The sequence below is a fragment of the Natrix helvetica genome (genome assembly GCF_964273705.1).
Source record: "Natrix helvetica genome assembly, chromosome: Z".
Classification (NCBI taxonomy): domain Eukaryota; kingdom Metazoa; phylum Chordata; class Lepidosauria; order Squamata; family Natricidae; genus Natrix; species Natrix helvetica.
Window position 1 is genome coordinate 26,132,556 of NC_138554.1, and position 24,154 is coordinate 26,156,709.

Genomic DNA, 24,154 nt, shown 5'->3' on the forward strand with positions numbered 1-24,154 from the left:
ATTCCAAGTCAACCAGGGATCTATTCTGTCCTTCCTTTTTTTTTTTTTTAACTCTGTCTCAATTTAATCAAAGAGACATTCTTTGAAAAGAGGAGAGAATTTTGCAGAAATTATATGGCAGCGCTATTGTTATTATGTATTTGATTGGGAAGACAATACAGGTAGTCTTTGACTTACGGCCACAAGTGGGACCAGAATTTTCATTGCTAAGCAGGGAACGACGGAGTTGTACCCAATTTTATCAATTTGTTTGGCCATAGTTCTTAAGCAAATCACTCAGTTATTAAGTGAATCATGCTGTTATTAATCAACTCCTATTGATTGCTTATCGGAGGCTGGAAGTCACCAATGGCAATCAGATTAGCCTAGGCCGGGGATGCTACAACTGTTGTAGTTGCCAGTGCCCACATTTTCATCATAGAGATGCCTTAACAGCTGTAAATGCAAAGATCAACTTTAAGTCACTTTTTTCAGCCCTGTTGTGTACTTTGAATGGTTGCAAAATTAATGGCTGCAGGTTGAGGATTACCTGTATGCAGAAAACATGAAAAACGCATCATACAAAATGAAAATAATAATAATAATAAGATACCACATGAAATAAAATTAAAAAGCAATTAAATTAAAAAAATGATTTATAAAGTGCTCAGGCCCAGAGCCAGGTTTTAAAGTTTTCTCAGATAGAAAAAATTGTTTAGCATAAAGATCATTAAGCAGCATTAACAGGAGTGCAGACACTTATTTATAATGGTGGTTTTCTCCAATTTGGACAGTCTCCAATTATATTATGGGCTTCAACTCCCTAAGTTCTCAGTAATGGATATGTTGGCAAGGGAAATCTGGGACCTGAAGTTCGTTTCCCAGAAAAGACTCAGATTAGGGGAGGCTGAACAAACAGCTGGACAAAAGGTTTTGTGTAGGTGATTTTTCACTGTATAAGCTGTCATTGTTTTCCTGACTTTCTATGTTTCAGTTAAATCCACAAAAAATATATATATATATGAGGGAATTTGCCCAATGGGCTTTTTGCAGTGATGATGCTACTATCATTGCTAAAGGACAGTCTGATTCTTGAGAAATTGGAAAACCAGTACAAAATGTTTTATAGATGGCACCTGGCACCAACAAGGTTAGCTAAAATCTCAACAAATACCTCCCCAAAATGTTGGAAATGTGAATCAATACACGGAATATATTACCATTTATGGTGGACCTGTGAGGAGGTTAAATTTTTTGGGAAAAAGATCAAAAATTGGCTGGAGGCAATAACAGGGATTAAAATAGAATGGAAACCTGAAATTTTTTTATTAGGAATAATGCCTGCGAAATACAAAAGAGAAATCCAGTATTTAATACTACATATAATTACGATGGCAAGGATTGCCTTTGCCCAGAAATAGAAAAACAAAATAACTCCAAGAGAAGATGAAATAATAAGAAAGGTTATGGATTGTGCTGAAATGACAAACTAACTAAAGAAATTCAGGGAAAAGAGAAATTGTTGGACCAATTAAATTCAAAGAAATCTTTAAACAATTCCTCCGCTACCAAATTTTGAGGGAAATTTTCAAAAGCTCCTTTTGCTTCAACAAGGTACCTAATGGGAAGTTCAACAATCTGTTTCTATGAATCCAGCAGTGGTAGAAGCCCATCCACAGGCTCCATATTAGATGGCCTGCAACTCCCAGGCTTCCCATTAGTTCATTGGAATTATGGGAACTGTAGTCCAACACAACTGAAAGATGTCTGGTTGGAAATAGTCACAGTAAAAAGAACATTTTAGATCTGCTTTCTGAGGGAATCACTTAGCCGTGTTTCACTTTAGGAAGCAAGAGCTTCTAACATATTTACTTCTTCCCTCAACAAATAACAGGTAGTCCTTGACTTACAATAATTCATATAATGACATCGAAGTTACAACGGCACTAAAGAAAAAGTGACTTATGACCATTTTGGCAAGAAAGGATGTTAAATGGGATAAAACTCATGACCGAATTACTGACTCAACAACTACAGTGATTCACTTAGCAAATGTGGCAAGAAAGGATGTTAAATGGATGAAACTCACTTAACAAATGTCTTACTTAACAAACAAAAACATTGGGTTCAATTGTGGTCATAAATCAAGGACTACCTGTATCTACCTCACTCCAGGTTTCTTCTGTTTTCCCATCACCCACTGCATTTCACTCTTCTTTTGATAATGTAGTGTCCTTTTGATAGTGTAGCACAGGACCTTCGGTCTCCTACTTATTCCAAAATCAACGACACTTCCATCCTCCCTTGTTCCAATTAGAGCAGGGGTGTCCAAACTTGGGAACTTTAAGACTGGAGTTGAAGTCCACAAGTCTTAAAGTTCCCAAGTTTGGACACCCCTGAACTAGAGCATGAGGAATGGGACTTTGGGCTGGTGTGGGAGGGATGGTCAATGGCCATTTTAAATATGATGTGATGGGAAATGTGTTGCTGCTACAGGTGGGCCGTTGTCTGCGTCAAGCCACAGCTGGCAGTGGCAAGAAGCTTTGTCTCCAACTTGGGGAGAAGTTGCCCTTCATTGTCTTCGACTCAGCTGACTTGGATAGTGCTGTTGACGCAGTGGTGGACGCCATCTGGCTGAATCGAGGACAGGTATGCTTTTAACCAAAGGTAATATCAAAGGAAGAAGAGACCTGGGGAAAAGCTGTTTCTTGACATTTCCCCCCTTTTCAGTCGGCTGCTGGCTCACACAACCACTGCAAAAGAGAGAAATACTAAAAAAATTCAATTCTTCATATTTAATACAATACAATACAATAGCAGAGTTGGAAGGGACCTTGGAGGTCTTCTAGTCCAACCCCCTGCCTAGGCAGGAAACCCTATACCATTTCAGACTAATGGCTATCCAACATCTTAAAGACTTCCAGTGTTGGGGCATTCACAACTTCTGGAGGCAAGCTGTTCCACTGATTAATTGTTCTGTCAGGAAGTTTCTCCTCAGTTCTAAGTTGCTTCTCTCCTTGATTAGTTTCCACCCATTGCTTCTTGTTCTACCCTCAGGTGCCTTGGAAAATGGTTTGACTCCCTCTTCTTTGTGGCAACCCCTGAAATATCGGAACACTGCTATCATGTCTCCCCTAGTCCTTCTTTCTATTAAAATAGACATACTCAGTTCCTGCAACCGTTCTTCATATGTTTTAGTCTCCAGTCCCCTAATCTTCTTTGTTGCTCTTCTCTGCACTCTTTCTAGAGTCTCCACATCTTTTCTACATCGTGGCGACCAAAACTGAATGCAGTATTCCAAGTGTGGCCTTACCAAAGCATTATGAAGTGGTATTAACACTTCACATGATATTGATTCTATCCCTCTGTTGATGCAGCCTAGAACTGTGTTGGCTTTTTTGGCAGCTGCTGCACACTGCTGGCTCATATTTAAATGGTTGTCCACTAGGACTCCAAGATCCCTTTCACAATTACTACTGTTAAGCAAGGTACCACCTATACTGTACCTGTGCATTTTGTTTTTGTTGCCTAAATGTAGAACCTTACTCTTTTCACCATTGAATTTCATTTTGTTAGATAGTGCCCAATGTTCAAGTTTGTCAAGATCCTTCTGCATCTTTAGCCTATCTTCTGGAGTGTTGGCTATTCCTGCCAGCTTGGTGTCATCTGCAAATTTGATGAGTTCCCCATTTATTCCCTCATCCAAATCATGGATGAAGATGTTGAAGAGTACTGGGCCCAAAACAGAGCCTTGGGGTACTCCACTGCATACCTCCCTCCATGTAGATGCAGTTCCATTGAGGACTACACGTTGAGTGTGGTTGGTCAGCCAGTTACAAATCCATCTGGTGGTGATTCCATGGATTCCATGGAATTCCATGGATGAGAATCCTCGAGGGGAAAACAACTCAAGAAGCTTGGGAAATTTTGAAAAATGAGATTAGAAAAGCCCAGTCTAACACAATACCAATGAAGAAGAAAAACAACAGCTCCCAAAAGAAACCAGCATGGCTGCATAAACAACTATCTGACAAACTGAAAGACAAAAAAAGTAAGTATAAAAAGTGGAAGGAGGGGGACATAACTAAGGCAGAATATCAGCAAATAGCCCGAGCCTGTAAAGATGAAGTGAGGAAAGCTAAGGCTCACAATGAAGAAAGGCTTGCCACAAAAGTAAAAATTAACAAAAAAAGCTTCTTCCAACATGTTAAAAACAAGAAAAAAGTTAAGGAAACAATTGGTCCATTGCTAGGAGAAAGTGGCAAGAAGGTGACAAGCAACAGGGAGAAAGCAGAACTATTTAACTCATGTTTTGCATCTGTCTTTACACAAAGGGATAAAACAGTCCAACCTATCAAAAGCAGCACCACAAAATTAGGAACACAAATTGAAATAGGGAAGAAAATGGTAAGTGAGCACCTGTCTACCCTAGATGAGTTCAAATCACCAGGACCGGATGGATTACACCCCAGAGTTCTGAAGGAACTAGCAGACGAGATCTCAGAACCACTGAATTATATCTTTCAGAGATCCTGGAACACCGGGGAACTACCAGAGGACTGGAAAAGAGCTGATGTGGTTCCCATCTTCAAAAAAGGGAAAAAATTAGATCCAGGAAACTACAGACCTATCAGCCTAACCTCAATACCAGGAAAGATTCTGGAAAAAATAATCAAGCAACGAATTTGCGAACACCTAGAAGCAAACAAAGTAATAGCCAAAAGCCAACATGGATTTGTCAAAAACAGATCATGCCAGACTAATCTTATTGCATTCTTTGATAATGTGACAAAATTAGTGGACCAGAGGAATGCCGTTGATATAGTTTACTTGGACTTCAGTAAGGCTTTTGATAAGGTAGACCATAACCTACTACTAGATAAAGTAGAAGAATGTGGGTTAGACAGCATCACCACCAGATGGATTGGTAACTGGCTGACCAACCGCACTCAACGTGTAGTTCTCAATGGAACTGCATCTACATGGAGGGAAGTATGCAGTGGAGTACCCCAAGGCTCTGTTTTAGGCCCAGTACTCTTCAACATCTTCATCAATGATTTGGATGAGGGAATAAATGGGGAACTCATCAAATTTGCAGATGATACCAAGCTGGCAGGAATAGCCAACACTCCAGAAGATAGGCTTAAGATACAGAAGGATCTTGACAAACTTGAACATTGGGCACTATCTAATAAAATGAAATTCAATGGTGAAAAGAGTAAGGTTCTACATTTAGGCAACAAAAACGGAATGCATAGGTACAGTATAGGTGATACCATACTCAGTAGTAGTAACTGTGAAAGGGATCTTGGAGTCCTAGTGGACAACCATTTAAATATGAGCCAGCAGTGTGCAGCAGCTGCCAAAAAAGCCAACACAGTTCTAGGCTGCATCAACAGAGGGATAGAATCAAGATCACGTGAAGTGTTAATACCACTTTATAATGCCTTGGTAAGGCCACACTTGGAATACTGCATTCAGTTCTGGTCGCCACGATGTAAAAAAGATGTGGAGACTCTAGAAAGAGTGCAGAGAAGAGCAACAAAGATGATTAGGGGACTGGAGACTAAAACATATGAAGAACGGTTGCAGGAACTGGGTATGTTTAGCTTAAGAGAAAGAAGGACTAGGGGAGACATGATAGCATTATTCCAATATCTCAGAGGTTGCCACAAAGAAGAGGGAGTCAAACTATTCTCCAAAGCACCTGAGGGTAGAACAAGAAGCAATGGGTGGAAACTAATCAAGGAGAGAAGCAATTTAGAACTGAGGAGGAATTTCCTGACAGTGAGAACAATTAATCAGTGGAACAGCTTGCCTCCAGAAGTTGTGAATGCCCCAACACTGGAAGTCTTTAAGAAGATGTTGGATAGCTATTTGTCTGAAACGGTATAGGGTTTCCTGCCTAGGCAGGGGGTTGGACTAGAAGACCTCCAAGGTCCCTTCCAACTCTACTATTGTATTGTATTATTGATGCTGTCTAACTCACATTCTTCTACTTTATCTAGTAGTAGGTTATGGTCTACCTTATCAAATGCCTTACTGAAGTCCAAGTAAACTATATCAACAGCATTCCTCTGGTCCACTAATTTTGTCACTTTGTCAAAGAATGCAATAAGATTAGTCTGGCATATTCTGTTTTTGACAAACCTATGTTGGCTTTTGGCTATTACTTTGTTTGCTTCTAGGTGTTCGCAAATTCGTTCCTTGATTATCTTTTCCAGAATCTTTCCTGGTATTGAGGTCAGGCTGATAGGTCTGTAGTTTCCTGGATCTATTTTTTCCCCTTTTTTGAAGATGGGAACCACATCAGCTCTTTTCCAGTCCTCTGGTAGTTCCCGGGTGCTCCAGGATCTCTGAAAGATATAGTTCAGTGTTTCTGAGATCTCGTCTGCCAGTTCCTTCAGAACCCATCCGGTCCTGGTGATTTGAACTCGTCTAGGGTAGACAGATGCTCACTTACCATTTTCTTCCCTATTTCAACTTGTGTTCCTAATCTGATTTTTGTGGTGCTGTTTTTGATAGGTTGGACTATTTTATCCCTTTTGTGTAAAGACAGATACAAAACATGAGTTAAATAGTTCTGCTTTCTCCCTGTTGCTTGTCACCTTATTGCCACTTTCTCCCAGCAATAGACCAATTGTTTCCTTAACTCTTTTCTTGTTTTTAACATATTGGAAGAAGCTTTTTTTGTTATATTTTACTTTTGTGGCAAGCCTTTCTTCATTGTGAGCCTTAGCTTTCCACACTTCATCTTTACACGCTCGGGCTATTTGCTGATATTCTGCCTTAGTTATGTCCCCCCCTTTCCACTTTTTGTACTTATCTTTTCTGTCAATTTGTCAGAGAATACTTTATGCAGCCATGCTGGTTTCTTTTGGGAGCTGTTATTTTTCTTCTTCATTGGTATTGTGCTAGACTGGGCTTTTGTAATCTCATTTTTCAAAATTTCCCAAGCTTCTTGAGTTGTTTTCCCCTTGAGGATTCTCATCCATGGAATTTTTCCCAAGCTTTCTCTAAGTTTATTGAAATTAGCTCTCCTAAAGTCCAAGACTCTAGTTTCACTTTGTTCTACTACTTGTGTTTGCATAATGTTGAATTCCAATATTGCATGGTCACTTGCCCCCAGGGTTCCTGTGGCTTCAACACCTTCTATCATTTCCTCTCTGTTAGTGAGAATTAAGTCCAATATGGCTGATCCCCTTGTTTCCTTCTCTACTTTTTGGGAAACAAAGTTGTCTGCTAGGTTTGTTAGGAACTTGTTGGATCTTCCACTTGGTGCAGAGTTTGTTTCCCAGTTGATGTCAGGGTAATTAAAATCCCCCAGTACTATTGTGGTGTGCTTCCTACATACCTTAGCTGACTAGCAAAAAGTTCATCTACTTCCTCTGCTTGGTTGGGTGGCCTGTAGTATAGACCTAGGGCAATGTCATTTCCCCCACCCCCAATCTTTAATATTGACCCAAATCATTCAAGATAGTTCTCATCATTGTTGTGCTCTATTTCTGTAGAGAGGTAATTATTTCTTATATATAGTGCAACTCCACCTCCTCTTTTATTTGGTCTATTTCTTTTAAATAATTTAAATCCTTCTAGCTGTATGTTCCATTTGTCGGTTTCATCCCACCAAGTTTCTGTAATGGCAACAATATCATATCTGCCCACTTTTACTTGAATTTCTAATTCGCCCTGTTTATTCCTCATACTCTGTGCATTGGTGTATAGACATTTGAGTCCATTTTGATTGACCCTTTGTTTACTGTCTACATAACCTGTGTTATGCCTGACTGCCCCTATTTTCTTGCCACTTGTTTGATTCATGCACATGGTATGGCACTCACTATTAAATGCTTGGTTTTGCTTGACAGTGGGAGTGATAATCTTACCCGCACAAACATCTGTGTTACATGCACTGATAAGCCTATGAATTTTAGATTGCTGGGGACAGAAATGTTCTGTATCAATTAATTCTCTGTCCCCACTGTTCAGTTTAAATGTTTATCCAGAAAATCTGTGAATTTAATGCCAAGTAACTCAGTTCCTTTCTTGGATGGGTGCAAACCATCTCTTTTGTACAGTTTTTCATTGGACCAGCTGCAGACATCATGACTAATAAAACCAATTCTCCCCTTTTACACCACTCCTTTAGCCACACATTAAACTCTGCTACACACTGGCCCGTCGTCTTTGACAGCCTGTTAGATTTTAACTCTATGATATAGTAAACCTTTGTCCAAAATCATCTGAAAAATTTGGCACTTGTATATAAAACTTTGGATGTGTATGTCAGCTGCCCCCTTCAGTTGCAACTATTTAGCAGTTGTGTTTATTTATTTTGTATTTGCACTGTTTAAGATTAGATTAACAGAATTGGAAGGGACCTTGTAGGTCATCTAGTCCAATCCCCACCCAAGCAGGATGTTACATCAATTACTCTCTAAAAATAGTTAGGGACTAGCATATAATTAAAAGTTCAAGCAGGAACACAATCGTTTTAAAATAAACTAATGGCTTCTACTGTTAAACCCAGCTGTAGCATTTTTCCAGTTAACAGAAAGAGAACAAAGTAAGGGCAGAAATATTTCAAAAGGATCTTTCTGGCATTATCTCCAAGCTTGTCTCCAGAGATAGCAAGACATTAATGTTTGTCCAACTTCAAATAGATGAAAATAGTTGTTGAAATAGTCTGCTTCCAGATATATGGCATTTATAAAAATGACCAAGCCAGGATTTGCTTAGCTATAATTTATGGAATAAACTACAGTGTTCACCCAGGACGGCACACCAGAAGCAAACAAGTTCCAAATATTTTCAAAATGAGCAATGACTCAATCTGGGAATCATATTATTTTTTTAATTGTTTATGCACATATTCTACATTTAAACATTTTTTAATGAATCAGACAGTGAATTTTATTTTTACTCTGGCAGAATCTTGGCTGCAAAATACTGTAGCAAAGGATTGAATTAATGAACCCCATGGGTGACTTTTCCTTTCCCTTCTCAGGTCCACAGTGCTGGGGCTCAACTGTTCCTTCAGGAATCCATTGCCAAAGACTTTATTCAACGCCTGAAACACCGAATGGGGCAGCTCCACTTAGGAGACTCTCTGGACAAAATCACAGATGTGGGACCATTGACCAGCGAGAAGCAGCGAAATGTCATTGAGAGTCTGGTGGAAGAAGCTCGGGCTGAAGGGGCTGAGGTAAATGGGAAGGAGTCATACTAGACCAAAGTCATCCTAACAATAGTAAAATTTAATAATAGTTGTTAGTTTCAAAGTCATGTCTGATCCATCGCGACCCCACAGACGACGTTCCTCCAGGCCTTCTTCTACCATCCCCTGGAGTCCATTTACGCCTACTGCTTCGGTGACTCCATCCAGCCAACTTATTCTCTGTTGTCCCCTTCTTCTTTTGCCCTCAATCTTTCCCAGCATTAGGCTCTTCTCCAGTGAGTCCTTCCTTCTCATTAGGTGGCCAAAGTATTTCAGTTTCATCTTCAAGATCTGGCCTTCTAAAGAGCAGTCAGGGTTGATCTCCTCTAGGACTGACTGGTTTGATCGCCTTGCAGTCCAGGGGACTCACAGGAGTCTTCTCCAGCAGTAGCTGGAGAATACTGTTAATAACAGTAAGCTAAAGCTAAACAGGGTCAAGCTTTAGTTTTTAGGTGGAAAAACACTTCAGGAAACCCATGAATTTTAGGTTAGAGATAGAAGTCCCAGAAGAAGCCAAACCCCTCCCCACAATTTAATTTTACATTTTTAAATTGTAATTATTAAAATTATGAAATATTAAAATTAAATTATTAAAAGTGTTTAATTCACATCTTTAAATATTGCAGTTGAATAGCATTGAACTTGGCTCCAGGAAAATCAGTTTTTAAAAATGTATAATAAACCTAACTTTAGGTGGTAAATTATGTATAAACATGTATTAGATGGCAATGTCTTTAAAAAAAGGGAGGGTCCATTACTGTAAATGGTATTAATTAGATAATGGAATTTATTCCAGAGCCAAACTATGTTGCTTGTAGAGATGTAAATAACCCTACTATGAAGTAAACACATTATAAAACATGTCTGGAACATCTGTGCTATTTGTTAAAATTATGGCCTTGGATTTCTTTGCTACTTGTTAACTAATAGGGAAGAAAAATGTAAGACTGAAGATTTCAGCTTAAAAGTATTTGTAGCAGGGAGGAAATATTTCAGTAGACATTTCTGGAAATAGTTGTTCTTTATTTGTTTGATTCAGGAGTTGATCAAGAATAATGATTTTAATAAGGACCACCTTCTCCATCTTGGTATCCTTCAAACAAGATTGTTGGAGGATTTTTGCCTTTCGCTGCTTGCCAAGAAAGGATGGGGAAGACCACTTTATCTGGAGAGTCCTGGTTAAAAAAACCTTGATGTTATTTAGATCCAGCTCTTGTCCTCCACAATTTGAATGTAGTGTTTAACGGGGTCTATTTTCAAGGTTCTTTCTATTAGTAACTTAGTTTGTGTCCTTTTTTAAAAAAAAACACCACCAGCTTTTAAAGTGTTTTAATTTATTTGAGGTGTCCTTAATGCTTTTTAACCTTGGTTGTTTTCTTGCGGATGTTTTATTGCTCAACTACCATATATTTACGGAGTATAAAACGCACCGGAGTATAAGAAGCACCAAGGTTTTGAAGAGGCAAATTTTTAAAAAAAGTTTCGCAAACCTCCCAAAAACAGCCCGTTTTTCACGAAAACGGACCTGGGTTTTTTTTTCAAAAAAAAGGCATGAATAGCCTTTAGGGGGCTTGCAGAATGTTACTGGGGGGGTGACCCCCCCAAAACAAGCAAAAAGGGCCTATTTTTTGCAAAAACGGGCCCATTTTTTGTAAAAGAAATTGCATGCATAGCCTTTAGGAGACTTATAGGGTACTCCTGGGGGCTGGGGGGAGAAAATTGAGCAAAAAATGTCCCATTTTTCACTCATTTCTGCTCTCTCCGCCCCCCAGAAGCACCCTGAAAGCCTCCTACAGGCTCTGCACGGCCATTTTGGTGAAGGGGGTGAGGTTTCGGGAAACAAAAAATGCTGTATTCAGTGTATAAGACGCACCCAGATTTTCAGCCTCTTTCTTTGAGGGAAAAAGGTGCATTTTATACTCCAAAAAATACAGTGGATAACATCACCAGTGCACTAGTTGGATAATGAAACGTTTGCAAGAAAATAACCAAGCTCAGAAAGCATCAAAGGTCCCACAGTTCAACCCTGAGCTAGAGGCCTATCAGGAAAAGTATTTAGGTTTAGAACCCAACCTCCTGCTCTGGATAGGAATCCAGATTAGAGTTTCTGTGACTGACAACCTAATTCAAAAGTTTTTTTTTTTAGGTCTTCCAGGCTTGGGCATCCCTCCCATCAAGTAAATTGTTTTACCCTCCAACCTTAATCACTGGCGTGTATCAGACCTCCCGTTGCGTCCAGGAAGAGGTAGGAGGAGATGAGAAAGCGTTTCTGATAATGGATGCATTAGCATTCTGATATTGCTAAAACAATCAGTAGAGATTAATGTTATTAATAAATGGAATAAGAAAGCCAGTTGGGTAGTTAAGGCTCTAGGCTAGAAACCGGGAGACTGGGAGTTCTAGTCCTGCCTTGGACATAAAAGCCAGCTGGTTGACTTTGGGCCAGTCACTTTTGCTTAGCCCAGCCCACCTCACAGGGTTGTCCATGTGGGATATAAATAAAAAAGAGAGAGTGAGAAAGAAAGAAGGAAGGAAGGAACGGGGGGAGAGAAAAAGAAAGAAAGAAAGAAAATAAGAAAAAGAAAAACTACACTGAGTTTAGGATGTTCTATCTTCAAGTACACATGGTTGGCCATCTACTAGACCTCTTTTAAACTACCTTTAATCCATCTTTCTTCCCTCACCTAATATTTTCAGACATGTTAGACTAAATTGTTTTAATTCCCATAGACCATGTTAAATTGGAAATTCTGAGGCATTTAGTGGAAGGCACTTCAATAAATCAGCCTCCATTCTGAACGTAGCCTGTGACCTTTGAACATGGTCAACATTCACATTCTCCCAGCCTTCCCTCTTGTTTTTCTGCCTCGTGTCGACTCCTCTCTTCTCTCTGTTTGGACTTTTGGACCATAACTTCTGAAGGATGACAGGTTGAAGAAAGCTGTAGTAAATGGTGATGGTCAAAAGTGGGGCTTTGAAAATGCTTCAGACCAGGGGTGAAATCAACTTACCTTCGCTACCAGTTCGCAAATGTGAGCGTGTGCGCTCGCTTCACTTCCACGTGCTACCTTCACACATGCGTAGAACTTCAAAAGCAGGACGTGATGACCTCCCGGCGGGTGGGCGGAGCCTCCCACAGCCACCGCTACCGGTTCGCCGGCTGAATAGAACCGGCTGAATTTCATCACTGCTTCAGACCTCATGCAAGACCTCCTTTTCATTAAGCCTTTCCCTTTTCTGTCATGTTTTTGGACCCGCCTGAGAAATGCTGTGGCTGTTTTAAAAGTCATATTAAGTTTAATAAATAGGTGTCTTAAAGTGGCAATGTTTAGGTTTGCAGGTTGAAGGCTAAAAAATAAGTTCAGTGTGCTATGCTAGGTTTGAAGCTTGCTGATTATTATGGCTATAAAGCATTAGGAAGGAATGCCAATAAGTACCTTTCCTCAAAATTTTAAAGCAGCCCCAGCCTCCAAAAGATTCCATATGCTTGTTCCTAAACTTTCCCACATACATGTATAGGCACAGCATTTTTGCTTTGCTGATAACTGATCTCTGCATCACAGATAGACAATTGGGAAAAAGCTCTGAAATGCAAGTAGTCCTCAACTTGCATCAGTTCATTTAGTGGCCATTCAAAGTTACAGCAGCACTGAAAAAAGTGACTTATGACTGTTTTTCATACTTGCAAGCTTTGCAGCATGATCCCATGGTCCCATGATCAAAATTCAGATGCATGGTAACTTGTTCCTATTCATATTTATGATGACTGCAGTTTCCCAGGGTGATGTGATCAGCTTTTGCGACCTTCTGACAAGCAAAATCAATGGGAAATCCAGATTCACTTAACAACCACGTTACTAATTTAACAACTGCCATGATTCAATTAACCACTGTGGCAAGAAAGGTTGTAAAGTGGGGCAAGATTCATTTAACATTTGTTTTGCTTGGCAACAGAAATTTTGGGGGTCAATTGTGGTCATAGGTTGAGGCCTACCTGCAGCCACTCCCCACCTTTCAGTGGATATGGCTCCTTTAAAGCCTTAAGAGAGGATGCTTCCATCCTGAACACTCCCCCCACCCTCCCAGTCGTAGGGTTCATAACAGTTGATGTCTTCTATCCATGGCATCTATCAAAGGAAGCTATGCCTTGGTGAACTAACAGAGGCTCTTACGACAGATATAAGAGCCACCGAATTGAGATGAAAAGAGAGAGCTTGGGTTTGCTTATCAGGTCATAAAAGGTCATCACTGAACCTTGGGACATTGCAAAGGTCATAGATATGAATCAGTTGCCAAGCGTCTGAATTTTAATATTGTGCCCAACGGGATATTGTAATGGCCGTAACTAAAAAAACGGCCAGAAGTCACTTCCTTCAGTGCCGTTGTAACTTTGAATGGTCACTAAAGGAACTGTTGTAAATCAAGGACTACCTGTACTTAGATGCACTACCTAAAGGGGAAAGTAGCTTTATGTAATAAAGGTGCAGTGAGTGGTGACATCAAGTAGATATAACCCTACCACATACATGGAGAAAGTCCTTGTGTGTCCTGGTGTTTCGTCCTCACACAACGTTTTGTGGATAAGAGATGGGCATTTAGCTTTGTTTCTTCATTTTGTAGCTGCGGGTAGTTCTTGACTTATGACTGAACTGTTTGATGTTACACGGACCAGCATGGGGGCTACTTGCGACCTGGATTTGAAATGCCAACGGTTCCCCCTCCACAGTCATGTGACCAAACTTCAGGAGCAGAGCAATCATGCTGCATTTATTGATATTTATAGCATCCCAGGATCATGTTATCATGTTTTACCAATCTTTTGCCGAAAACCAGCAATTACTTTAAGTCAGGGATGTCAAACTCGATTTCATAGAGGACCGCATCAGGGTGGTGTTTGACCTTGGGGGACCGGGGTGGGAGTGGCCAGGGCCAACTGGACAACACTGGGGGGGGGGGGGTTCAGTGGTGGCCTGAGCACTCTGCCAGTGAAAACAGGCTCCCTAGCTCCATTTTTGGCTGCAATGGCCTCCTGCAACCTTCTCCGAGTGAAAACGGAGCTTGCGAGAGTCGCGCACGGTCCTCCCGAGCTCAGTTTTTGCAGGCAGAGCTCGGTCCTTTGCTGCTTCCAGGGCGGCTCCGCAGGCGAGATCCAAGCACCCTGCAGGCCGGGTCTGGCCTCCACGCCTTCAGTTTGACACCCCTGCTTTTAAGTTTTCAGCAAAACCATACCCATAACAAAACATTCGTTCATTGAATGATGGCGGCATTTGTTTTTGCGACTGAAGCGGTTGCAAAATTTATGACTGTCATGTCAGCTCCATTACAGTTGTAAGTCAAGGATAACCTTTATTAATAAATTTGCTTCAAATGTACAAATAGTCCTCGACTTATGACCATAATTGAGCCCCAAATTTCTGTTGCTAAGCAAGACAGTTCTTAAATGGGTTTTGCCCATTTTATAACCTTTTTTGCCACCATTGTTAAATGAATCACCGCAGTTGTTATGTTAGTAACATGGTTGTTAAGTGAATCTGGCTTCCCCAGTGACTTTGCTTCGCAGACGGTTGCAAAAGGAGATCACATGATTATCCTGGGACAATGCAACCGTCATAAATATGAACCACTTGCCAAAGGTCTGAATTTTGATCACAGGACCACGAGGTTGCTGCAATAGTCGTAAGTGTGAAAAACAGTCATAAGTCACTTTTTTCAGTGTTATTGTAACTTCAAAAGATCACTAAACAAAACGTTGTAAATTGAGACTACTGGTATACTGCATCTTTTTCTGCCTTTCCTATATTTTCCATTCCATCAGATTATTGTGGCCAAGAGACGCTGGAGACTTCTTGCCTAGTTTTATGGCCCTGGGGCTCCAGGTTACTGATTCTCAGCCTAAAGATTTGGAGGAAAGTTTGCTTTCCGTCCTACGCAAAAGGTTTAAATTAAACCGTTCCTACTAATCTGCCGTTTCTATCATGTAGCAGCTTCTGCTCTTCTTGGCCAGGCTCCCCCTCCTTGGCAGAATTTGCTTTGGTAGGAAATTGATGGGGCAATGGGTTCTCATTGTTTAAAAATGATCTAAAGCATTTTCTTCTCCAGATCTTTGGACCTGTTCTGGTATCCCTGACTTTCCGGACGACCAAGGAGGCAGTGGCTTTGGGGAACAGCACACCTCATGGACTAGCTGCTAGTGTGTGGACAGAAATTCTCTCCTTGGCCCTCGAAGTTGCCCACAGGTATCACTTTTACTGCAGGCTGTTCTTTGTTAAGGTGCCCTGATTTCTCCTCTGGATTCGTCTGGATCCAATCATTCATTTCCCCATCCCAGAAATATAAACCATCGTTTTCTCCCTGTACAGGTAGTCCCCGACTTACACCAGTTGGTTTAGTGACCGTTCAAAGTTACAACAGCACTGAAAAAAGTGACTTATGACCATTTTTCACAGTATACAACCTTTGTACTATCCCCATGATCATATGATCAAAATTCCGATGCTCGGCAACTGGCTCATACTTATGACCTTTTGCTGTGTCCCGGGGTCACCCACTTTTGCGATCTTCTGACAAGCGTAGTCACTGGGATAAGCCTGATTCACTTAACAACCATGTTACTAACAACTGTGGCAAGAAAGGTCGTAAAAATGGGGCAAACCCACTTAATAAATGTCTCACTTAACAACCACGGCGGCACAGTAGTTAGAATGCAGTATTGCAGAAGACTTCTGCTGATTGCCAGCTGCCTGAAATTTGGCAGTTTGAATCTCACCAGGCTCAAGGTTGACTCAGCCTTCCATCCTTCCAAGGTGGGTAAAATGAGGACCCATATTGTTGGGGGAAATATACTGACTCTGCAAACTGCTTAGACAGAACTATAAAGCACTGTGAAGCGATATATAAGTCTTAAGTGCTATTGCTATTTAAATCACAATTGTAGTTGTAAGTCGAGGACTGCGTGCACAGAAAGAGCAATTTTTCATGCCATGCTACTTGAAATCTCACTCCCTTTTTGTCTTCTGTCTTCTTAGTTTGCAGGTTGGAACAGTCTGGATAAACAGCCACAATATGTTAGATGCGGCAGCTGCCTTTGGAGGGCATAAGGAAAGTGGCCATGGACGGAATGGAGGCAAAGAGGTTAGTGAGGAAGGGCCGTAACCGTCTGGTGGGAGGGATCCCAGCACATCTCTAAGTTTCATTCTGAATTATTTCTGTTCAGGCACTTTATGAATACGTGAGACCAATCTGGGAAATCCAACCACACATCGGTGGTATGGATCTGAATTACAAAATCTTTGCTACCTCACCAAAGAGTGCTCTCCCACTGATTTCTGGGGATAAAGCTCCCTGCTCTATAGTTTCTGAGCTGAAAGAAGATATTCCAAGGTAAGAATAAGTGTGAAAGTGCCTGACTTCCTCAGAAAACTACTTCACACACTTTGTAGCAAGAATTAAACAAAAGGAAGCAAATCAGACTGGATGAACTTACACAGCTACGGTAATTCAGAACAGAAGTAGGGCAACTTGCTGCAGCCAATTTGCCGTGGCTAACTCGCTGCAGCTAACTTGCAAGGTGCCTAGTTCCTTTTATTTTTGTTGACCACGTTTTCATTCAAATTTATGTTATCTCTTATATCAAAATAAATAATTCTTATGACTACCAGCTTTTTGTAATGCTTTGATGATGAATTATTAAAGGAACTAGACCCATAGTGCTGGTCTGTGAACCACTGGTAGTCCGAGAGATGGCTCACCGAAGCAATTACTCCCGCTTGCTGATGGGATGGGGTCCTTCAGGCACTTAGCTTGGCTGCTTGTTTAGTAGCTCCAGCCCTTCTGTCCTTCCCTCCCTGAGAGTCCAGACGCTTCAGTGAGCGGTGTGGGAAACTTCGGCCAGGCTCCTCAAAAGACAGAGTTTGCAGGGGTCCGATCTAGTGCCTGGCCTCCTTACAAGACAATCATTCATTCTTGGCCATATTTGAGATTCCTAGCTGCAATGGACAGCAAACCTAGGGTTGACCCTGGATGCTTGTCTCCGCTAACAGGTAGCCAAGCTAAGTGCCTGAAGGACCCCATCCCATCCCTAATTCATATTAGTTGTCCACTAGATTTAAAATTATGAATTTAGTCATCCCTGGGGTCCTAAAGGTTGGTGACCCCTGCCATAGTGAATTATCCTGTGGTGTGTTGTTACACAATCCCTGAACACTCCTGTCAAACCCTTGCATTATGGGGAAATGTTAAAAGGGCGGCTAGACCTAATGAGCATATGTGCTAGCTTGGTGTTTGCATGTTATCAGATGTATATTTTGCCTTCTCTATTATGCAGCTCAAGGTGGTATGCATCAGACTCCTTACTTCTATTTTCCCACAGCAACAATCTTGGTAGATGGGTTGGGTTGAGAGGAGAAGTACATGCTACTGGGAGGACTAGAAACAGTTACCTGGCTTCTGTCCAGGACCTTAAACATTACAATAAAGATGCTGGGGCCCCTTTATCTCTAGGCTACATTTTTATTGGGGGAAAATGACCCATGTCACTTTATCCAGAGTTGCTGAAGCTTTACAACAGGTGCAAGATTTATGAGATATGTGTCCTAATTAACCTTTCAGCAAGAATGGAGAATTACAATAAAGCTTAAGAAAAAAACAGGAAAGGATCTTTATTGTTGAGTTTTTGTTCAAGAGGGAGCCATTGCCTAGTTCTGGAGCGCAGCTCATTAATGTGTTTTTGAAAAAGTGGTTAGGATCAAGGGTTCGCCATTATTTAAATCTCAGCATCTACTCCGATTCATTGGCCAACAACACCTAATCCTTCTTGTAAAGTTCAATGTACGAAGTTCCCCCACTTCACCTAATAACAAGAACAATAATGGGGCCCAGATGAATAAGTAAGCTTTATGAGGCAGCAGGGATGTGGACTTTGGAGTGAGCAGGGATGTGACCCCTCCCTATGATCAATAGCAGAGGCTTGGTTCTCTCATGCCCAGCGACTGAGGGACATTTCAGCAAAGATATAAAGCCTTTCCCTTCCCATTAAATAACCAGATAATTCCTAGCCATCTTTTGTATCTCAGTTTTGAGGAAATACGGGGTTGTTATTTGTAGTCTTTGAACATAAAGAGGACTGTAAAAATATCTACAGACCCCTCACATCCTGGACATAAATTGTTTCAACTTCTACCCTCAAAACAACACTATAGAGCACTGCACACCAGAACAACTAGACACAAGGACAGTTTTTCCCCAAACATCATCACTCTGCTAAACAACTAATTTCCACAACACTGTCAAATAATTTACTAAGACTGTATTACTATTATTCTTCTCATCCTTCCTAGTACCTATCTTTTCCCACTTATGACTATAACCACGTTGCTTGTATCTTTACGATTTATATTGAATGAATGAATGAATATTTATTTCTTAGCCGCACCCTCTCCCGAAGGACTCGGGGCGGCGTACAATAAAACATATAAAATACATATCTGGACAAGACATACATATAACAAAAACGTGTACTAAGACGTGTACAAGGAGGAGGTGGGCTGATGGATAAAAACAATTAAAATCACAATATTTAAAAACCCCTAAATAAATAAATACAATTAAATTACACAAATAAAAAACCCGTCAGGAGCGATATAGTTAGATCATGGTTGAGCCAGGCCAGCTACTTGGAATAGGTGGGTCTTGAGCTTTACACGGAAGGAGCGGAGGTCAGAGGTAGTCCTAATATCCGGAGGGAGGTCATTCCACAGGGCTGGGCCCGCCACAGAAAAGGCTCTACCCCTAGGCGCCGCCCCTCGGCACTGTCTGGTGGACGGCACCTGGAGGAGTCCCTCTCTGTGCGAGCGAATTGGTCGCAGGGATATTGTTTTATTTGTTTCCTAGTATGGTTTGATTGCTTATTAGAAACCTATGACTATCACTAAGTTTTGTATCTTATGATTCTTGATGAATGTATTCTATTTTATTTTTCTTTATGTACGCTGAGAGCATATGCACCAAAGACAAATTCCTTATGTGCCCAATCACACTTGGCCAATAAAGAATTCCTATTCTATTCTTATTCTATTCTATAGAACTAAGCTTAATAGAAGGACTTTGTCTAATATCCAGACATTTTCACTTACCAAACCACTTTGCAGCCTATCCTATTCTAGAGAATCTCATCCTCGGGAAGTCTCAACCTATCCATAAAATCCAGGCACCCACCCAGAGTTTGTGGCCTTTTCAGCTGTGTTTTGAAATGGATTCAAAAAAACAAGAGGCAAAAGCTCTATTACAGTTCCTCCTCCCTCCCTTCATTTTCTTTCCTTTTCCTCCCTCTCTTCCTTTTTCCTTCCTCCCTCCCTTCCCGCAGCATGGACCAAACCTACAAGTTGTACTACGGTGGTGCTCAGAAAAGACCAGATTCCTTGAGTTCCCGAGCCATCCTTGACCATGCAGGCAAAGCAGCGGCCCTCGTGGCAGATGGGAACGTGAAGGACATCCATAACGCAGTGGAGGCTGCTCAGAAAGCAGCTTCCGGGTGAGTCCAGACCTTTCATTTAGCTTAGCATCTAACCCAGGGACTTGGGATGCTTCTCTGATACAGTAAGTAGTCCTTGCTTAATGACTGGTTCCATAGTGATCATTTGAAATTACAATAGATTCAGTGGTGGGCTGCAAATTTTTTAACAACTGGTTCTCTGCCCTAATGACTGGCTGAGTGGGCGTGGCCAGGGGGCGTGGCCAGTGGGTGTGGCAGCACTCAGTCTCCTGCAGCACTCTGCCAGCCAACACGGGGCGAGGGAGTTAATTACAAAATATGGGCTTTGCTTTGTGACATCCAGATTCAGCAAGCAAGGAGTGTGAACTGCACAGGGAGTACACATTTGCTTGGTTATGGAGAAATATCCCCAAAGTCAGATGTGCACTAAATGTAGACTGACTTTTAGCTACGCATCTTCCCAGCAAATAGCAAATTTTGAAGCTCCAGGTAATGAGAATTCATTTTAGGATGAGTAACCACGGTTTCCATGTTGGAGGTTCCTAAAGGAATGCTGGGGAACTCTGTATTTTAAAGAACATTTGTGGGAGGGGTGCAGAACAGCCCTTCTCTGCCTGAGGCTGTGGAGACCTGGCACCAATCAAAACACTGTTTGCGAAGCAACCGAGCAACACTGATAGGGGAAGCCACTAGTATATAAACGTAAGAGCAAACTCCACTCCCTCCTAGTACTGATGATATTACCTAGTTTGGTAATGAAATATCTGCAAGAAAACCATCAAGCTCAGAGAGCACCAAGGACCCTACAGTGCAACCCTGAGCTACAAATATTGAGCTACTCTATTGATCAAACACTTTTTGGTTAGAGAGACCCAGAGGCTGCCTTGTATGAGATGGCTCCCAGTGGATTTCATTCTAAATCTTGATATGATTTCTACAAATAAGGAATGTAGAATTATAATGGCTGAATATCTGATCCTTCATACATAAAAAAAAACAAGGGATAAAGAATAAAAAAACAGATTTGAAAAAAGAACAGGCTGAGGAAAGAAAAAGAATGAAACTGTAAGAAAGAAAGAGGAATAGAAGGAAAACCAAAAAAGAATGACTTCCAACTTTCTTTAGTAGATGTAAGAAAAAATATATCAAACTCTTACTCTAAGATTAACATTTGTCTACATTATTTCCATAATCCTATATCTAATCATCAAAGCCCAAATCAACTTTTAATTTCAGTTTCTCACAAAAAGTCCAGTAATGGTTCATATCACTTTAATCACTATTTGTTAGGGAAACTACAACTGGTTTTTTTAATTGCACCAAACTCTTAAATAAAACAGGAAAATCTTAAACTGTAGTGTAGACTCATGCTTCTCAACTTTGGCAATTTTAGGGTGCATGGGCTTCAATTCCAGAATTCCCAAGGCAGCATGAAGTTCACTCTTCTTAAACTTGCCAAGACTGAAAAACGCTGATCTGCAGATAGAAATTTTTCCATTTCTCTTTTACTGGTTCTTTCTTATTTATGAGCAATCATAATGCAAAATCCTGACTTCCACCCCATTCCAACCAATGATAATGCAAAATCCTCACTCCCATCCCATTCCCTAACCTGTCTTGCAGTTCTGTTCTCCTGCGTGCAGGGCAACAAAAGAAGACCATGTGAATTTGAGCCCAAAATTTCGGTTACTAATAGTTAAGTAAATTTTGCCCCATTTTTTACCTTTCCTGCCACAGTTGTTAACTGAATCACTGCAGTTGTTAAGTTAGTAACACAGTTGTTAAGTGAATCATTGCGGTTGTTATGTTAGTAACACAGGTGTTAAGTGAATCCAACTTCCCTAGTGATTTTGCTTATCAGAAAGTCACAAAATGTGATCACATGACCTTGGGACACTGCAACCGTCATAAATATTAACCAGTTGCTAATCATCCGAATTTTGATTCCCTGAACGCAGGGAAACTGCAATGGCCATTTGTGTGAAAAATGGTCCAATGCTATTGTAACTTTGAATTATCACTAAATGAATTGTTGTAAGCCGAAGACTGTCTGCACATTTCTTTTTTTATGTCTTGCAGAGTGATACTTAAGCACACTTTTGCGATTGGTTCCAATTTTTTTTTAACCCAAATACAATTTCATCTTCTGAATCTTGACGGAGTGGAAGGAATGTATGCATGTTTGGAAATGTTATTTATATATTTTGGCAAAAGTACTGTTTTATTTCTTGCTGTCTTCACCTCATCTTGTGCAATATGCTAGAGGGACTATTGGTGTGTGTGTGTGTGTGTGAAAGAGAGGGAGGGGGAAGAGGGATATATATATATGTGTGTGTGTGTGTGTGTGTGTGTGTGTGTGTGTGTGTGTGTTGTATTTGTGCTGATAAAATAAAGGGAGACTAGTATAGATCCATTTCGAGCTATTTAGCTCTCATCAGCTAGCCATACCCTTACTGGGATTCAAACCTGGGCTGTATTATACTCTAGGCAAGAGTCTTAACCACTATGCCACAGGCTTCTCTTCCTTTATCAGCTGAGCCAGGGAAATAAGTATGTGTTTGTGTTACAACCCCTGGTATGCCCAAATATGGGAGGGAGCTCACTCCTATATGTATTGCTGTTACAACCCCTGGTATGCCTAAATACAACACACAGAGACAGACAGACAGACAGACAGACAGACAGACAGACAGACAGACAGACAGACATACGTGTGTGTGTGTGTGTGTGTTTGTGTTACAACCCCTGGTATGCCCAAATATGGGAGGGAGCTCACTCCTCCCTCTTTCTGTCCTTCGGCTCATCACAGAAAACCATGCAGAAACCCATATTTTTATTTTTAATGTTGCCTTTTTATATTTGTGTTGTATTTGTGTATAGAGTAAATAAAGTCTCCCTTTATTTATTTATCAGCACAAATACAACACACACACACACACACACACACACACACACACACACACACACATATATATATATATATATATATATATATGTTTTCGTAGATATATATATCTACTCCCTTTATTTATTTATCAGTACAAATACAACACAAATATAAAAGGCAACATTAAAAAAAATAAAAAAATATGGTTTTCTGCCTGCATGGTCTTCTGTGATGAAGCCGAAGGACAGAAAGAGGGAGTAGTGACCTTCCTCCCATATTTAGGCATACCAGGGGTTGTAACACTAATATATATATATATATATATATATATATATATATATATATATATATATATATATATATATATATATATATATATATATATATATATATATATATATATATATATAACACACACACACACACACACACACACACACACACATATATATATATATATATATATATATATATATATATATATATATATCTTCCAAATATCTTCCAAGCTTGTCTTTCCAGCCCAGCTTTCCCCAACTATTAGAGGGGGGGTAAGACAAATAAATAAATTGATACAGATCACTGTTTCCTAGGCTTGGTAAGCTTTAAGATGTATGGACTTCTTCAACTTTCAGAATTCCCAAGCTAGTAGTTCCCTCTTTGCTTCTGTCTAGGTTTGCTTTTACTCCTGGAGTTTGCATTTAGAAAAGGTTTGGTTTAGATCACATGTCCTGAGAATGATTCCTAGGGAAACAAATTGGCTGAATTGATTGGTTGATTGGCATTCCCTTGCCTTTTCCTGCTGTTTGGGCATTCACTTAGCTGCTGTGGAAGTTGGCATAAAGTAAGGAGTCCCTGCATATTTTACTCCACTAGTCATTGTTGACTACAGGGGGCAGGGCTCATCTCCGTTTCAAAGCCATTGAGCCAGTGCTGTCCGAAGACATTTCCACAGTCGTGTGACCAACATGACGTCACCGAGTGTTGTTATAATCCCACTAGAGTGGTACCTATTTATTTACGCGCATTTGCATGCTTTCAAACTGCTAGGTTGGCAGGAGCTGAGGTAAGCATGGGTGCTCACCCTGTCACGTGGTGCTTGGGTCTCGACCTGGGCTGCCAGCTTTCCTGCCAACAAACCCAGCTTCTTAATTGCTGAGCCACTGTGCTACCCCAAGTTGGCATTTTGGGCTAAATATTTTTTTTCTTTTTTTTTCTTTAATATATTTTTATTATTTTTACATTTAAAACAATGCAATACCGCGGAGTCGGAGTAACCATACATTCACATTATATACAGCTAGTTTCAACCATTAACAATTAATCTACTTAATACATTGTCTATCCTTCTGTCCAATCACAATATATACATTTGTTCCAGTCTTGTCATCTTGTCTTATACCAATCATAAAATCTATTCCATACTTCAAAATATTCTGATTCCCCTTTATTTTTAAGTTGAAGAGTGAGCCTATCTGCTTCTGCACAGGCCAACACTTTTCTGATTATATCTAGCTCTGATGGTATATTTTCTTTTTTCCAATATTGTGCATAGGTTATGCGCGCTGCAGTTAGTATATGT

At 40.5% G+C, this 24,154-nt stretch overlaps 1 protein-coding gene across 2 annotated transcripts in view; it reads left to right on the forward strand.

The window, feature by feature from the left end:
- ALDH16A1 (aldehyde dehydrogenase 16 family member A1) overlaps positions 1-24,154 on the forward strand; it is a 66,085-nt gene that overhangs the window by 21,087 nt on the left and 20,844 nt on the right. For both annotated transcript variants that reach the window (XM_081970779.1, XM_081970778.1), the window contains 7 exons: positions 2,476-2,628; positions 8,987-9,184; positions 11,343-11,441; positions 15,296-15,432; positions 16,222-16,327; positions 16,410-16,576; positions 19,557-19,724. In XM_081970779.1, the coding sequence (XP_081826905.1) occupies positions 2,476-2,628; positions 8,987-9,184; positions 11,343-11,441; positions 15,296-15,432; positions 16,222-16,327; positions 16,410-16,576; positions 19,557-19,724 (1,028 nt within the window). The remainder of the gene's footprint in view (positions 1-2,475; positions 2,629-8,986; positions 9,185-11,342; positions 11,442-15,295; positions 15,433-16,221; positions 16,328-16,409; positions 16,577-19,556; positions 19,725-24,154) is intronic.